The 17754-nt window shown below is 40.6% G+C and overlaps 1 protein-coding gene across 2 annotated transcripts in view; it reads left to right on the top strand.

Moving 5' to 3' along the window:
- Positions 1-17754, top strand: part of LOC132186332 (cycloartenol synthase) — a 59700-nt gene that overhangs the window by 28662 nt on the left and 13284 nt on the right. For both annotated transcript variants that reach the window (XR_009440741.1, XM_059600248.1), the window contains exons 7-12: positions 2707-2895; positions 3151-3264; positions 3485-3607; positions 13778-13900; positions 13984-14082; positions 14576-14632. Coding sequence is in view for 1 of the 2 variants with exons in the window: in XM_059600248.1 (XP_059456231.1) it covers positions 2707-2895; positions 3151-3264; positions 3485-3607; positions 13778-13900; positions 13984-14082; positions 14576-14632 (705 nt within the window). In the remaining variant the exon portion in view is untranslated. The remainder of the gene's footprint in view (positions 1-2706; positions 2896-3150; positions 3265-3484; positions 3608-13777; positions 13901-13983; positions 14083-14575; positions 14633-17754) is intronic.

The following is a 17754-nucleotide window of genomic DNA, read 5'->3' as shown; positions in this document are numbered from 1 at the left end:
TTAAGGAGTTTCATACCTATGGAAAGTTTGAGAAGAGACTGAATGCTACGTTTATATCGCTTATTCCAAAGAAAGCAGGGGCAGTGGAGATTAAGGATTTTCTCCCCATCACCTTAGTAGTTGGGGTGTACGAAATTATTTCTCAGGTGCTAGCTAATCGCATGAAAAGAGTGTTGGGGAAATTAATCTCATATTCCCAAAATGCCTTTATCAAGGGACAACAAATGCTCGATTCTATCTTAATGGCCAATGAGAGTCTTAATAGTAGAATTCGTTTTGGGGAATCGGGTATAATCTGCAAACTAGATTTGGAGAAGGCATATGATCGGGTAAATTGGGAGTTTCTTATCTATATGCTAGAGCGGTGTGGTTTTGGTGAAAGATGGCGAGGTTAGATGAAACATTGTGTCTCCATGGTGTGTTTCTCGATACTTCTCAATGGTTCTCCTGCGGGGTTTTTTAGTAGCTCTCGAGGAGTGAGACAGGAGGATCCTCTATCTCCATTCTTATTTGTAGTGGTGATGGAGGCATTTAGTAGAATGATGACCGTGTTGGTGGAGAGATGGCTCATGTCTGGATTTTCGGTGGGCTTGCGAGATCAGGAGGAAATGGTGGTCTCTCACTTGCTGTTTGCAAATGGCACGGTAATTTTTTGTGAACCGAATGTAGAACAAGTCCGAAATCTGAGATGCCTGCTGCTCTGTTTTGAAGTAGTCTCGAGATTGAAGATCAACTTGTCTAAATCTGATATTATTCCAGTTGGAGAGATAGACGATGTGGAAGGGCTAGCTAGAATACTTGGGTGCAGAGTGGCCTCGTTGCCAATTACATATTTGGGGATGCCAATGGGTACACATTATAAGGCATCCCTCATTTGGTCTTCCATAATTGCAAAAATGGAGAATAAGTTGGCGGGTTGGAATAGGATGTACTTATCGAAGGGAGGTAGGTTAACACTAATCAAAAGCACCCTCTCAAACTTACCAACATACTCCCTATCTCTATTCCTTATTCCAGTGGGAGTGGCAAATCATCTCGAAAAACTACAGAGAGACTTCCTGTGGGGTGCAATTTAGGATGAATTGAAGTATCATTTGGTGAACTGGTCATAGGTTTGTACGCCAATGAAGTTTGGGGGGTTAGGAGTGCGAAATTTGATTAAAATTTAAACAAGCTTTGATGCGTAAATGGCTGTGGAGGTATGCGACAGAATGGGAGGCATTATGGAGGAAATTAGTGCAAATTAAATATGATAGTCATATGGGTGATTGGTTCTCCAAGGAGGTAGGGGAACCTATGGAGTGGGAGTGTAGAAATGTATTCGAAGGGGGTGGGAAGTCTTTGCGCAACATGTACGGTATGATATCGGAGATGGTACAAAAGTACTTTTTTGGCATGATGTGTGGTGTGGGGAACGCCCTCTGAAACTTGTGTATCCAGCTTTGTTCAATATTGAATGTAATAAGGATGCGTGGGTGAAGGAGTACATGGAGAGACTGAATGATATTCTTCATTGGAATGTCTAGTGTATTCGGCCTGTGCATGATTGGGAATTAGAGGAGGTCACGCAGTTCTTTGAATTGTTGTACTCCCAAAAAATCAGAAGTAGAGGTGAGGATAAAATTTGTTGGATTCCATCTAAAAGAAATACCTTTGAAGTGAAATCCTATTATCAATCTCTCTCTATACCAACATAGGTGTTTGCTCCGTGGAAGAGTATTTGGAAGGTGAAGGCTCCTTCTAGAGTGGCTTTCTTTGTGTGGACAGCGATGGTAAGGAAAATCCTCACTTTGGATAATTTACGGAAAAAGAATGTTGTGGTAATGGAGTGGTGTTATATGTGTAAACATTGTGGAGAGTCCATTGACCATTTATTCCCACATTGTGAGATTGCAACTGAGGTATGGAATGTATTCTTTCAACTCTTTGGAGTGAGTTGGGTTATGCTGCGGAAGGTGAGTATTATCTTGGAAAGTGGGAGGGGTCAGGCATGCTTTGCATATTTGGAGACTCGTCCCATTATGTGTGATGTGGTGTTTATGGCGGGTACGGAATGTACGCAGCTTTGAGGACAATGAGAGCGGTATGATTGAGTTGAGGAAGTTGATGTTACATACTTTGTTGTATTGGAGCGGGACTTGGACGAGCTCACATGAGTCCACTTTTTCTGATTTCTTAGAACTCTGTAAATCTTTTCCTAATCAATAGGGGTTTCCCTATATACTTCTTGTATACATGGATTGCGCCCCTCTGTGCATTTGATAATATACTTATTACTTATAAAATAATAAAACAAAAAAAAATACTGGTACCCCTGACCTTGGAGCCTTATAATAAGTTTTAACTTGAAAGCCAAGACTTTTAAAGGGAGTCCAAATTAGTTATTTTTCACTAGCTGTAGAGTCTTGTAACCAATACTATCATATTCTTTCATAGTTAAATGTCAAAACCCCGTAGTGCTGATCAGCTTAGAGTCTCATTATTGCTTATCTGCAATTTTGCTTCTTTTATTTTTTATTTTTATCACTTGCCAACACCTTCTAGGTTTCATTTTTATTTTTTTCATTATTTTTGTTAATTTAAATTACATCTTACATTTGTTGGCTATTGATTGTCAGCTAACTTCAAGTGTTGTTCTTTCATGGACTTAATTTGAGTTCATACTTAGCTCTTTCTTTTCATGCTTTCTGTTTCTAATATTGTTAGGAAGATCTATACTACCCCCATCCACTGGTTCAGGATATCCTCTGGGCATCTCTTTACTATGCATATGAACCTATTTTTATGTGTTGGCCTGCAAAAAGATTAAGGGAGAAGGCTCTGCATACTGTGATGCAGCATATCCACTATGAAGATGAAAATACACGGTATATATGTATAGGGCCTGTCAATAAGGTACACAATATGAATTATTGATTTTGCCTTCTTTTTTCTTTTACTTTTGAATGTGAGAACTTTGAGCAATATTTGACACAACAAAAGTTAAATTTAAAGCTATAAGGAAAAATTGTTGAAAGTATTTGAAGCTTAACATGAGTTAAAGAGTTAAATCATATAGCCTCTTAGCTCTACGGCTTGTCTCAGAGGCACTCACTGCAATTATTGTTAGCTCGATGGAGCTTTTTATTGTGTATTTTGTGGATTATGCAGGTGTTAAATATGCTTTGTTGTTGGGCTGAGGATCCAAACTCTGAGGCATTCAAATTGCATCTTCCAAGAATCTTTGATTATTTGTGGATTGCTGAAGATGGCATGAAAATGCAGGTCCAGAAATAGTGTTAGACAGTCTCTGACTAGCTTAATGAGCCTCTCTCTCTCTCTCTCTTTCTCTCTCTCTCTCTCAATCCCCCCCACCCCCTTGTGACCCAATGTCAGTTCGAATTTGTTAAACTTTTTGATTTTTTAGTTATTTAATGACCTCTTGTACAGGTTACATTCATGTTTGACTACCTCAAATATTAATATTTGAATCTAATGCATGTAGGGATATAATGGAAGTCAATTATGGGATACTGCTTTTGCTGTTCAAGCGATTATATCAACTAACATTGCTGAAGAATATGGACAAACTTTAAGAAAAGCACACGAGTACATAAAGGATTCCCAGGTTCTTAGTGGCAGAAATCTTTTTTACTGTATCTTGAAAATTGTTCTTATCGTCTTTAGAAAGGGTATTATTGTAATAATGAGAAAAGAGTATTTTAGCCATTTATTGTATTTTCTATCCTATATATATATATATATATATATATATAGTGAGAGGGCCACAGTATGTTTTGAACCTCTCTGTTTTGTTCAAACTCTAGTTTGACATGGTATAAAAACATATCTTAGATTTAGTGCTTTTCAGCTCATTATTCTTGTATTTTGGGCCTTCTTTTCCAGATTTTTTTTGTCTGTCTTGGTATGCTAACAGTGCTGCCAGCGTAGGCTTCAGAGTATCCTAGATGCTGATGGTTGGAGGGGGATGGCATCATCATCACCATAACAGTTGGGATGTCATTTCTGTGATCCTCACCGGTGAAGCCCTTACCGTCATGTCGTGTGTGCTGAAGAGCAAAACCACATGGTGCTGCTATGGTAGTGAGTGAACCCTGAGAAACCTAGTTATTTAGGGTTGTTTGGCACCATTCGTGGTGCTCGGCTATGTTTGTTGGGTGGCCAATAGTTGGTGGTTGTGCATGTGTTAGCATTGGCTGGTTTCTTGGTTGTCAGTGGTTAAGGGAGGAGTTTCTCAGCTCTAATGAAGTTTAAATTGTTATATTGGAATGTGAGAGGGTTGAATGAGGGGAATACGCATCTAAGGGTAGCGAATTTGCTCAAAGAGTGGAAGGTTGATATTGTTTGTTTTCAATAAACTAGATTGGGCTTCGTTCTCTCTCCGAAGATTTTTTCAATTTTTTTCTAAAATCATCCTAGATCTCGCTGTCTCCGGCGACGATGTAAGAACGATACCCTCCCTCTCTTCCTCCCTTGCTCCTGCCTCTCTCACTCCGTTCGGAGCATTCTTGGATAAACTTAGGTTTTTTTTCGGCAAGCCTCCACGATGGAGTCTCGCTTCTTCGTGGAGGCCAAAATTTTCTCCTTTTTGGTCAAGGAAGGTAAACCGAAGCTGTGTGTGGAGGAAAGGAGAAGAGGTTTTTGAGGGTCTATCTTTTGGGTTTCAGGGGGGTGGATTGGTTGATAGAAATGTTGGAAGAGCTGATGAAGTCATCTAGTTCAGAGGATTTCTTCAAATCCATCCGGGTGGAATCGAAGGCTCTCACTGTCATGAGGGGTGGTAACAGGAATGGTCGGTTTTTGGTGGTCTCAACTCAAGCCGTGGACGACAGGAGGAACGCTATCGTGTTGCTTGAAGGCTGCAAAGGACAGGGATGGGGCAGATTCGCTAGGGAACTAAGCAAAGTGAAGGCTTTTTTTGAAGCCACGATTTGGTCCCCCTCCGGCTCCGGTTTTGTTATTGGGTGCTCCACGCCACACGCGGTGGTGGGCGAGGTTGCTGTCCACCATTTGCGTGTGCTGGATTTGATTCAGATGGACGCATGTAGAGACGTCGAAGCCAGGAGAATGGCGGTGAATTGTTTTGAGTTGGAGAGGCAGCCTCCTAGATCCCTGGCGGCAGCTACTGAGTCTTTGAATTCAAAGAAGAAGAACGGTGATTTCGGAAATCATGGGTTGAAGAGGCTTCTAGGGTAAGTTCATTTTGAGCTGGACCGGGTCCTTGCTTGGTTAGCCTTGAAGCCCATTCACAGGAGGAATAGGGTTGGGATTTTGGGCCTTGCAATTCGGGCTAGGTCCATGTACATTCGAAAGAAGAGGGTAATTGGGTCGGTGAGGGTTAAAGGGTCGAATCTTGTTTCCGGGTCAGTGCGGGTTTCCGAGTCGAATCTTGTTTCCGGATCGGATCCTGTTTCCGGATCTGGTTCCGCTTCCGGTTCTTTTCCTCTATCTCTGGCCCCGATTCCGGCGAGACCTGGTTCGCCGATGGGGTTGGATGGGTTTGCTCCAGTTTTGCGCTTGTCCGTCTATTATGGTTCGCCGGAGATTCTTCCAAGCTGTCCGTTGGATACTCACAGGCCAGAGATTCTTCTGGTGACTCCTTTGGTCACTGAAGCTTCGGTGGTTGATGTGAGTGCAGCCTTCGAATCGCCTTTTGCGGTTCCTTCTGTGGGTAAGGCTGTGTCTACACAGGTGGCTTCTCTGGTGATTCCCAATTCACCTGAGGTTCTTCCTGTGTTGGCTTCGACGCCGCTTTCTTTTGTGGACGTTGGATTGGATAAGGTGTTGGTGGGAGATGGGTTATCTCATCAGGGGTGCATGTCGGGATTTGGTTCTTCTTTGGAGGCTGCATTGTTGCCGGAGACTGTCCAGGTCCGGCATTCTACTCCGGTATGTACTTTGTCCAGGGTTGGGGATCTTTTTGTTTCTTCTGCTGCTTCGGTGGCCTCTGTCCCTCCGGTAGTCTCTGTTTCCGCGAAAGGGTTGCTCCGTAGGGGGTTCTTAGGGGCTAGACTCGCCTCTCCTGCTCTACCTGTGGTGAAGGAGGCTTCTTCTGCAGTTGTAGGCATGCAGGCCTGTTCTTCAGTCATGTCTACTCCTTCCTATGGGGCGGCTTCCTCTGTTTCTAAGTCTCAACTGGGGTATGCCCAGAGAGTGAAGGAGAAGGTAGCTAAACAACTGCATAAGAACAAGGAGTTGCTGGTCGAGGTTGTGGCGGATACTTTGGAGAAGGGGACGGAGGGCTATTCCGAGGTGGTGCTTGATGCGGCGAAGTTCACCCCCTTTGTCGGGTTGACGTGTGGAGGTGACGAGAAAAGTCTTGAGAATCTTTTTTCGAAGGTTGAAGTGGAGCAAGAGCCCATAAAGGTTAAGGGAAAGAGGGAGCTTAAGAATTTGGAGTGCTCCATCAATTTTGAGGCTAGAGGTTGGAGACTTTCTTCGGAGAAATGCCAGCGCCGATGCGGCTGTTTTCGGACTGCAAATGATTTCTCTTTTCCTCTTGAGGTGCAGTAGGGGTTTTGGGTTTTTAGGGCTTATGCTGGGGTATTGTTGGCTTCTGTTTTGGGTTCTCTTTTAGGGTTCTCTGTTTGGCTGTGGCTTCTTGTTGGGTTTTTTGGGTTGGGTCATCTTGGGTTGTGTTTTCGGGCTTGTGTTGGGCTACCTATGTATACTTTCTTGTGTACTGAGAGGCGCTTTCCGCTTTTTTTTTTTATATATATACAACATTACTTATCAAGCAAAAAAAATAAACTAGATTGGAGCATATGTCATATGTTGTGCGTAGCTTTTGGGGTTGCCAACATGTGGTTTGTTGGTGTTAAGATTCTAGAGGGGCTTTTGGCGAGATTCTACTTATGTGGGATAAGAGGGTGGTGGAATAAATCAAAGAGTGTGAGGGAGTTCATTGTTGCTTGTTCTTCCAGAAATGTAAAAGATCAATTTACCTGAGATTTTGCTGGTGCTTATGGTCCTAAATCTAGTGGTGATAGAAGTTTTTTTTGGGATGAGTTGTCTAGTTTCCTTAGTTAGTGGAACTTGCCGTGGTACATTGGGGCAGATTTCAACATCACTATTTTTCTAGTTAGAGATCGGGTGAAGCCCATTTCTTTCCAGCTATGGTGGAGTTCTCAGATTTCATTTTTTATCAGGGTCTTATGGATCTTCCCCAAGTAGGTGGAACTCATACATGGTCAGAACCGAGGTCTTCCCTCTTGATCTAGAATTGACAGATTTCTTGTCTCTCCTGATTAGGAAGCCCAACTTCTTGAAGACAGAATTACATTGAGTCTTTGAACATCCATGGCACTAGTACCTCTGATCAAGAGGCTATTAGTAATCATATCACTCGCTTTTATGAGTCGCTCTTCACAGAGTCTCTCACTTGGAGACCGAGGTTGGATAATCTCCATTTCGATATGTTGGAGGTGGATGAGTCTTCTAGTCTGGAAGTTCCCTTTGAGGAAAGGGAGGTGTGGGAGGTAGTCAAAAAAATCGATAGGCACAAGGCTCTAGGCCCGGATGGTTTCTTTATGGCTTTCTTCCAGGATTGCTGGGATGTGATCAAACCGGACATCATGGCTGTTTTTGCGGAGTTCCATGACCGAGGTAAATTCAAAAAAAGTCTCAATGCTACGTTTATTGCTCTTATTCTGAAGTCACATGGGGCTTCCGATTTGAAGGACTTTCGCCCTATCAACCTTGGTGGGGGGATTTATAAGATTATTGCGAAGGTTTTAGCCAATAGAATGAGGGGAGTCATGAATCGGGTCATTTCCAATCCGCAGAATGCTTTCGTCAAAGGAAGACATATTTTGGATTCGGTGCTTATTGCCAATGAATGCCTGGACAGCCATGTCAGAACTGGGGATCCCGGCCTCTTGTGTAAGTTGGATATGGAGAAGGCTTATGATCATATGAACTGGAAGTTTTTAATGTATTTGCTAAGGAGGTGTGGGTTTGGTGAGAAATGGTGTACATGGATTGAGCATTGTATCTCGTCTGTGCGGTTCTCAGTGTTGATTAATGGCTCTTCCTCCGGCTTCTTTGTCAGTTCGCATGGGGTGAGACAAGGTGATCCTCTTTCGCCTTTCTTGTTCATTATGGTCATGGAGGCGTTCAGCAGGATGATTAATGCTTCTATCAGTAGGGGGTTTATTAACGGCTTCTATGTGGGTGCCAGAAAGCCTGAGCGGGTAACTGTTTCTCACCTTCTTTTTGCTGACGATACTCTGGTTTTTTGTGGGGCTGCTTCTGACCAAGTTAGATACATTAAAGCCCTCCTTATCGGTTTCGAGGCGATCTCAGGGTTAAAAGTAAACCGGGGCAAATCTGTCTTGGTCCCTGTCGGAGGTGCGGTGGAGTCGGGGGAGTTGGCTGGTATTCTGGGTTGTGGCACTAGTTCTTTGCCCTTGAAGTATCTGGGTCTTCTGCTAGGGGCTTCGTTCAAGCTTTTGACTATTTGGGATGATATGTTGGAGAAGATTGCCAAAAGGCTGGCCCCTTGGAAGCGCTCGTACCTGTCTAAGGGGGCGAGGCTTACTCTCATCAAGAGTACCTTATCAAATCTTCCCACCTATTTTTTGTCTCTCTTTCCCATTCCTGTCTCTATGGCGAATCACATTGAGAAGATTCAAAGGGATTTTTTATGGGGAGGCTTTAAAGACGAACCTAAGTTCCACTTGGTCAGTTGGCATGAGGTTTGTTCTCCGATTGCTGTGGGTGGCCTAGGGATTCGGAGCTTGCGTCTTTTTAATCAAGTTCTTTTGGGGAAATGGTTATGGAGATTTGCAAATGAGGAAGAAGCTTGGTGGAGAAGTATTTTGGTGGCAAAGTATGGGGTGGATTGGGGTGGTTGGCGTTCTAAAGTTCCTCGTGGAACGCATGGGGTGGGGTTATGGAAACACATTTGTAAGGGTTGGAGGTCGTTTCAGTGCCACTTTAGATTTGATCCTGGATTGGGGGTGAAAGTTAAATTTTGGGAGGATATTTGGTGTGGAGAGATGTCCCTCAAGGAAGCTTTTCCCGGTCTTTTTAATATTGCTAGCAATAAGGATGCTTCCATTGCAGATATCCAGGAGTGCTTAAATGGTATGGTTCACTGGAATATTACATTTTCCCGAAGAATTCATGATTGGGAGGAGACGGTCTTAGCCTCTCTCTTTTCTCTCTTGTATTCGTTATCGATTTGTGGGGAAGGAGAGGACCGGATGTGGTGGATCCCATCAAGAAAAGGGAAGTTTGAGGTTCGCTCTTTTTATAGGATGCTTGTCTCTAAAGAGTCCATTCACTTTCCTTGGAAATGTATTTGGCGTACGAAGGCCCCTTCGAGAGTGGCGTTTTTTGCTTGGTCGGCCGCCCTGGGGAAACCTCTCACTTTGGATAATGTTCAGAAGAGAGGTATTGTGGTGATTAATCAATGTTGTTTGTGTGAATCGGATGGGGAGTTTGTAGATCATCTTTTTCTTCATTGTGGGGTTGCGCGCAAGTTGTGGGATGTTATCTTCTCTCGCTTCAACGTGTGTTGGGTTATGCCTAGAAGTGTCAAGGACATGTTTGCCAGTTGGTGGTCGGGTGGAAGAGCTAGTAGTGCCGTGGTGTGGAAGATGGCCCCCCTTTGTCTTTTATGGTGCCTTTGGAAGGAGAGGAATGCGAGATGTTTTGAGGACTTGTCGAGGAACCTTGAGGATCTTGTTCATTTCTTTTTGTACACTCTCTTCACTTGTACTGCAGGCTGGCTTGCTCCTTTTGTGATTAATTTTTCTGATTTTCTCTTTATGTTCTCTTCTTCTTTCTCCCCTACTTAGTCGCTCTCTTGTATACTCCCTATGTACTTGGGTTGCGCCCCTCTGCGCTCTTTTAATGCATTATTACTTATCAAAAAAAAAAAACTTCTTGAAGTATCTCAAAGGAGGTTGCCAAGACTTGGATCATTTCCCTATTCTTCTTGATTGTGAAGACTTTCACAAAGGTAGAAGGTTCTTTAAGTTTGGGAAGATATGGTTAAAATATGAGGGTTCTATGGATATGGTGAAACAGTTGTGAATTTCTTATCACTTTCAAGGCTCTCCGAATTTCATTTTGGCTTACAAACTAAAGGCTTCGAAAGCTGATTTAAGAGTTTGGAATGAGGTGGTTCTTGGCAATGTAGAGAGAAAAAAAGCTTATTCTGGAAGAGTTACGAGGTCTTGAGGTTATTGAAGAAGAGAGAACTTTATATGATGATGAGAAAATGAGGAAGACTAAAGCTATTAGTGATTTGGAGAGGACTACTCTTATGGAGGAGGTGAGTTGGAGGTAGAAATCGAGGGCATCTTGGCTTAAGAGAAGGTGACAAGTGCACGAAAATGTTTTGTTTGTGGCCAACTCTAATAGAAGAAATAACTCCATTGAATCTTTGATTGTTGATGGTACAGTTTCTGCCAAACATTATGAGATCGGAGAACACATTGTGCAGTTTTATAATAGCTTATATACTAAACCATTCAGTTGGCAGCCTAAGTTGGATGACCTTTCTTTTGACTCCATTGGTGAAGTTGAGGCCAACTGGTTGGAGAGAGCGTTTGAGGAATCTGAGGTTCATGAGGTGGTGAAAACCAACAATAGTGATAAGGCCCCGAGCCCTCACAATTACTCTTATGGTATTTTTCCAAGCTTGCTGGGGTGTTTTAAAAGAAGATATAATGAATGCTTTTCATGACTTTTATGCTAGAGGCAAGTTTGAAAAAGTCTTAATGCAACATTTATTTCTCTTATTCCAAAACAAATATCAAGGGTTGTTGATCTTAAGGATTTTCGACCTATTAGTCGAGTAGGTGGAGTGTTATTCTCTTATTCCAAAAATTCCAAGTCACAAAATGCATTCTTCAGGGGTTGGCAAATTCTAGATTTTTTTTCTCATTGTTAATGAATGCCTTGATAGCAATATAAGATATGGGAAGCCAAATTTGCTTTGTAAATTGAATATAGAAAAGGCTTTTGATCATATTAATTGGGGTTTACCATTGTACATGCTAAGGAGGTGCGGTTTGGGGGAAAATGGTGTAATTGGATAGCTCATTGTATTTATTTGGCTTTTTTTTTTTTTTCTTTTTTTTTTTTTGTATTGGTGAACCACACACCACAAGATTTTTTAGTATTCTCATAGCCTGAGACAGGGGAACCCTTTGTCTCCTTTGTTGTTTATCATTGTTATGGAGACTTTAAATAAAATGATATCTACTACAATGAATGGGGGTTTTTTTTTCAGGCTTTTCAGCGGGGCTTGGAAATGTTGGTGGGCTCAACATCTCTCATCTTTTGTTTTCTTGTTTTCAAATGACACTTTGATTTTCTGCCGGACAAGCCCATATTAGCTTCGTCATCTACGTTGCTTGTTCTTATGTTTGAAAGCTATTGCTCGTTTGAAGATTAATTTTGCTAGATCATAATTGGTCTCTAATAGCAATGTCAATAATGTAGAAGGTCTGGCTTGTATTTTGGGATGCATGGCTTCTTCTTTGCCTATGAAGTATCTAGGCCTTTTGTTGGGAGCTTTTATTAAGGCTAAATCTATTTTGGGATGGCATACATTATTGAGAAGATAAAGCATTGTTTTGGTTGGAAGAGGTTTTACTTGTCCAAGGGTGATATGATTACTTTGCACAAGAGCACCTTGTCTAATTTGTCTACTTATTTCATGTCTCTTTCCCCCCTCTTTATTGGCTTTGCCAATTGCATAGAAAAGTTATTGTTGAAGTGAGTGTTAAAGTATTGATTCAATAATTAAATTTACCTCTTCTTATCGGCTTAAGTTTTTGGGATAAGTGGTGATTGAATATGGTATCAAAGTTAGAGGTCTTGAGTTCGAGCCCTGACTCTGTCAATATACCTCCCATTTAAATTAAATATTTCACGTGTTGGGCCTCACTTATTAAAAGAGAATTTGAGCTTACACATGAGGGGCAATGTTAAAGTATTGATTAAGTGACTAAATTTACCTTTTCTTATCAACTTAAGTTTTTGGAATAAGTAATGATTTAACAATTACAACGAAATTATTTTTGGGGTGATATTGGGGAAGAGTTCAAATTTCACTTAGTAAGGTTTAAGGTTTGCTCTTCAACTTCTGAGGGGGTTTGGGGTCCAAAATGTACTTCTGTTCAATCGAGCTCTTTTGGGGAAGTGGTTATTGTACTCGCTTATGAGAAAGAGAAGCTCTATGAAGACTGGAAGTAGATTTTAAATATGATAGTCTGTGGGGTGGGTGATGTTCTATTCGGGTTAATGGGGTGTACGGGGTTGGTCTTTGGAAATACAATAGGAGTGGTTAAGGGGAGTTTACTAGATATAGTAGATTTGAGATGAGTTACTATTCCAAGTTTAGATTTTAGCATGACGCGTGATGTGGGGATCAGTCCATTAAGGTGGCTTTCCCGGAGTTTTTCATTATTCCTTGCTTTAGGTATGCTTCCATGGTAGATCATCTATAGCTTTTTTACCAACGCTCTTCAGTGGAATGTTAATTTTGTTAGAATAGCACAAGACTAGGAGGTGGATTTCTTTATTTCGTTTTTCAATTTGTTGTATTCCATTAGACTAAGATGGGGTGGTGAAGATTAGGGTTCTTGGGCCCCTCCAAGAGAGGGTTGTTAGATATGGGATTTTTCTATAATGTCTTACTTCCTCGATGATTTTACACCTTTTCCTTAGATGAGTATTTGGCAGAATAAGGCCCCCATGAGATTGGCCTTCTTTGCTTGGTTGGTTGCTTTAGGAAAGATTCTCACTTTGGATAACTTAAGGAAGCAACATATCGTTGTGGTAGATTGGTGTTGCGTGTAGAAGAAGAGTAGGGAAATTTTTTGATCATCTTTTGCTCCATTGCGAGATAACTAGTGCTTTTGGAATTTTGTCTTTGGTCTTTTTGGGGTAGCGTGGGTCATGCCTCGCCGAGTGGTGGATCTCTTCACTTGTTGGAGAGGGCAGTTTGGCAGTCTTCAAAGTGAAATAGTGTAGAGATGATTCCGTCTTGCTTAATGTGGTGTATTTGGAGAGAAAGAAATGATGGAAGCTTTGAAGATAGTGAGGACGGTAGTGGAATTAAAGGCCTTCTTCTAAACTCTTTACCACTGGATGACTGCTTATTATTGTTTTCATATTTCTAGTTTTTGTGACTTTCTTGAACTTTTTTCTTTTTGTTCGTTAGGTGTTTCTCTTTGTATACCTTATGTGTTGTGCTCTTTTGCGTAGAAGAGTATGAAACAAACAGTGGTAGTGCAATCTAGTGCAGAAACTGAGTATAGAGCAATGGCTCTCATTGCTAGTTCGCTAACATGGTTACAACATTTTCTTCAAGAATTGGTTTTACAGCTCCTACTCCCATCTCATTATCTTGTGACAATCAGGCTGCACTGCATATTGTTTCTAATATTGTATTTCATGAAAGAACTAAATATATTGAGGCTGATTGTCATTTCATTTGAGATAAGATATTGAGTGGAGATATATCTACTTGTAGATTCTGGAGACCAACTTGTTGATTTGTTTATAATGTTCTTGTGTCATAATTGGTTAGAATTTATTTCTTTCAAGTTGGGCTTATATGATATATATACTCCAGCTCAAGGAGAGTGTTATAAATGGTATTATTGTAATAAAGGAAAAACAATATTTCTGTAATTTATTGTATCTTCCCATATAAAATAGTGAGAAGGCCACATTACGCTTTGAGCCTCTCTCTTTCGTGCAAACCCTAGTTTGACATCATCCTTGCCTGACCAATTGTGCTTTCGCTTTGAAGGTCTTAGAAGATTGTCCAGGAGATCTAAATTTCTGGTATCGTCACATTTCAAAGGGTGCTTGGCCATTCTCAACTGCAGATCATGGATGGCCTATTTCTGACTGTACAGCGGAAGGATTGAAGGTCAAGTGTGAACAAACAGTATGCAGGCTGTTATATTACTTCATCTACTAACCAAATTTTCTGATATCTATTTTCTTGTGCAGGCTGTTATATTACTATCAAAATTTCCATCAGAAACAGTCGGGAAATCGGTAGATGTGAAGCGGTTATATGATGCTGTACATGTTATTCTTTCATTACAGGTAACCATCATATATTTTGCATTATTAGTGGGAAGTCAGAATCTGCATAGGAACATAAACAAAGATTTATGGGCATATCAAGCAAAAACAAGTCTGCTTTATGGGTTGAGATAAGACATGGTGGCTAGCACTGTATAATGACATGAGAGTATAATGGTAGGATTCTCATAATTGACGTAATTGACGTCAGGTAGTCAACTCAAGGCTTTATGTGGTTTCATTGCTGTTGCCAGAAACATACATCTGAAATTGTGAAGCAAACACAAGAATGGCATGATGCATTGCAAAGTTTAATATAATTCATAAAAGAAAAGAGTTTCTCTATAGGAACATTTCTGAATGATATGTGCCTCCCCATTTCCCTTTCTTAGCAATTTTTTGATTCTTTGTGCCACCGGATGATCATGTGTCCAATTTGATATCAGGTGTATTATAATGAGTTTCTAATGGTTGCCATTTTTTTTTTTTTTTTTTTTTGCTGAAACTACTGCAGAATGCTGATGGTGGGTTTGCAACTTATGAATTGACCAGATCCTACCATTGGTTGGAGGTAACTACTGTTCAAGGCCTTTTATTTTAATTTAGTTGTTACTTTTAATTACCATTGGTTGGAGGTAACAATGAGCTCAAATTTGATTTCCTCCCTTTGTAGCAAGGTGGAGGGTGAGGTCGTGGCTTCTAGTCCCACTGGTTGCATGTGTAACTTGGCAATAAAGAAAAAAAAAAAAGAACGATTTTCTGTTTTTCTGAAAGTTAAAATAAATGCCAAGTGCCTCCATATGGAGAGTTTCATATGTAAACTGGCTTGGTTGTCCTAATGATGTTTGCAGTAATTAACATGAACATGTTCACATATGCCTTCCTACCACCAAAAAGTTTCCTTTTAAGCAAAAATGATCAATATGCAAAATTTGAAAAAATTATTGCAGAGTTTCGCACAGGACATTGAAAACATATTAGTTCTTGATTTTTTTTCGTTGTTAATTTCATAAATATATATTATATGACTTGGCTGTAGAACCTTTTGTGATTTTGGTCGGACCAACATTGTGATGCTTTCTAGGTCATTATAAGAAAACCATCAGAGAGAGTTTGGAATGACATTTTATAAGCTAATTTCACCTTAACTCTCATCGTATGGTTTGTGGAATGCCCCCAATAATTGAAAGACAAATTTTGGTGAGATGGCTAAAATACACTGTTAATCCTTTCGCAATTTGAATTAGGTTTAAGTTCCTAAAGTTTAGTTTTTCAATCGAGTCCATTTTTTGTTTCTCTTTTGTGTGTGCCAATAACATCCTTATGTACATATATTAATTGAAACTGATGGAATGCGCCATTTTGGAACTTCTTTCTTAGATCTATGTGGCTCATGCCATATCAGCAAATAATAGCATTCTTCAACTTTAATTTTTCTTTCTTTTTTGGTTTAGTCTTATAACAAGTAGCTAACAACAATTGTGTTTCTTACTTTTCTCTCTCTCTCTCTCATGATGGCCCGTGTAGGCGTGTCTTGTCGTTGCTAGTCTTGCTGGTTGGTTGTTTCCTTCGTTTTAAGGCTCCTTTGGTTCTTGGCTGGTTGAATTGCTTCCTCCAGTTTGTTCCTTGTGGAAGCTAAATCTTTCAAATTTGTTTGGGTAGAGGGGTTATTGGTTTTACTGGTCTGTGAAAGAAGCCGAGGGCTTGTTCGATCAATAGTAATTGAGGAAGGCTACTTTTTCATGATTGCTCTTTGTCTGTTCCTGCGATGACCCAGGTGCAAAGTGCCAACCATTGTATTCCCATCACCACGTCCAACCCTTTTAATAGCAGTGAATAAAGAGCACTGACAAATGGAATGCCCTGGATGGCCACCGCCACTTGCTCACACTTCCCCTGGCACTGAAGCTTCCCTCCATTAGCAACCTTGACCGAGAACCCTTTTGTTCTGATTACAGGGAGGTGAAGCAACTGTGCCACTTTATCAATTAGAAAATAGAGAAAAATTTCTCTTATTCGAATGATCAATCCATACAGTTACATAGGCTTAAATAGAAATGACCTAGAAACTAATATGGAAGGGATAATGAAATATTTCATTGAGATCAAATCACATCAAATCATAATAATACTAGACTTAAATCAAGGGGAATCAAATCCATGGTTTCCATCTTCAACACTCCCCCTCAAGCTGGGGGATAGATGTCTCGCATGCCCCGCTTGCATAAGGCTGAATGAAGGACATTATTAGATACTCCTTTTGTTAAGATATCTACAAGTTGTTCGCCAGTCTTCACATATGGTGTGCAGATGATACCTTTTCGGAGTTTTTCTTTAATAAAGTGTTGATCAATTTCAACATGCTTGGTTCGGTCATGTTGGACTGGATTATGAGCAATACTGATTGCCGCTTTATTGTCACAATACAGTCACATAGAGTCCTTGGACTCAAACCCAAGCTCTTTCAACAATATTTTCAACCATAGTGTCTCACATACTCCATGAGCCATATCTCTGAATTTAGCTTCTGCACTAGATCTAACAACCACGAACTATTTCTTACTACGTCATGTGACCAAATTACCACCCATAAATGTGCAATACCCCGATGTGGAGCGTCGATCCATAATTGAGCCAGCCCAATCTCCATCCATATAGGCCTTTACTTTCAAATGATCATGTCTAGAAAACAAGAACCCTTTACCTAGTGAGGATTTTAAGTAGCAAAGGATGCTCTAAACTGCTTCCATATGAGGCTCAAGTGGAGAATGCATAAATTGACTTACCACACTAACAGCATATGCAATGTCTGGACGGGTGTGAGATAAATAAATAAACTGTCCAACCAATCGCTGATATCTGCCCTTATCCAGTAGAGGGATCTCACTATTCTCTCCTAGTTTAACATTTACCTCTACTGGATTATCTACGGCTTTGCACCCGAGCATTCTGGTTTCCTTGAGAAGATCTAGTATATATTTCTATTGGGAGATAAGTATCCCATGCTTTGACCCTGCTACCTCAATACCGACATAAGTACTTCAAATTACCTAGGTCCTTTATTCCAAACTCATTAGCAAGAGACTGTTTTAAGTTTTGTATCTCTCCATCGTCATTTCCTGTTAAGACAATATCATCAACATACGCAATCAAAGCTTCTCTGAGTGGAATGCTTAATGAAAAGTATATCATCAGCCTAACTCTGCCTGTAAACAAATCTCTGCATAGCTCGGGAAAACCGCTCGAACCATGCTATTGGAGATTGTTTTAGGCCATACAAAGCCTTCTTCAATTTGCACATCTTTCCTACTAAGGATGAACAGATACAGTTAGTAGTTATGGCTCTGATACCATGTTGTAAGGTTTACATGAAAAGAAAACAGAAGAAGAGGCTATATGTTTCTCACGTAGCCTTTCTCCCCTCATATTGCATATATATTGTAACATTGAATACAAAGACCAAAATACCCATTTAACATATTAACCCTAAGACGCTCTTCTAACAGATCCAATGCATATGTCATTGACATCCCACTCGACTATGGTATTAGCTCCACATTTAGTATAGATGATCTAGTTGCTTATAGGGGCCAGCCAGTTATTTTAAATGATCCTTTTGAGGACCCTTTACCTGACCCCACCATTAACTCTATACCTGATCCTGTCCCATTACCCCTTTCACCAGAACATAGA

Source organism: Corylus avellana, chromosome ca7 (genome assembly GCF_901000735.1).
Source record: "Corylus avellana chromosome ca7, CavTom2PMs-1.0".
NCBI lineage: Eukaryota > Viridiplantae > Streptophyta > Magnoliopsida > Fagales > Betulaceae > Corylus > Corylus avellana.
Note: the sequence above shows the minus strand (reverse complement) of the source record. Positions and strands in the feature narration are given on the sequence as shown.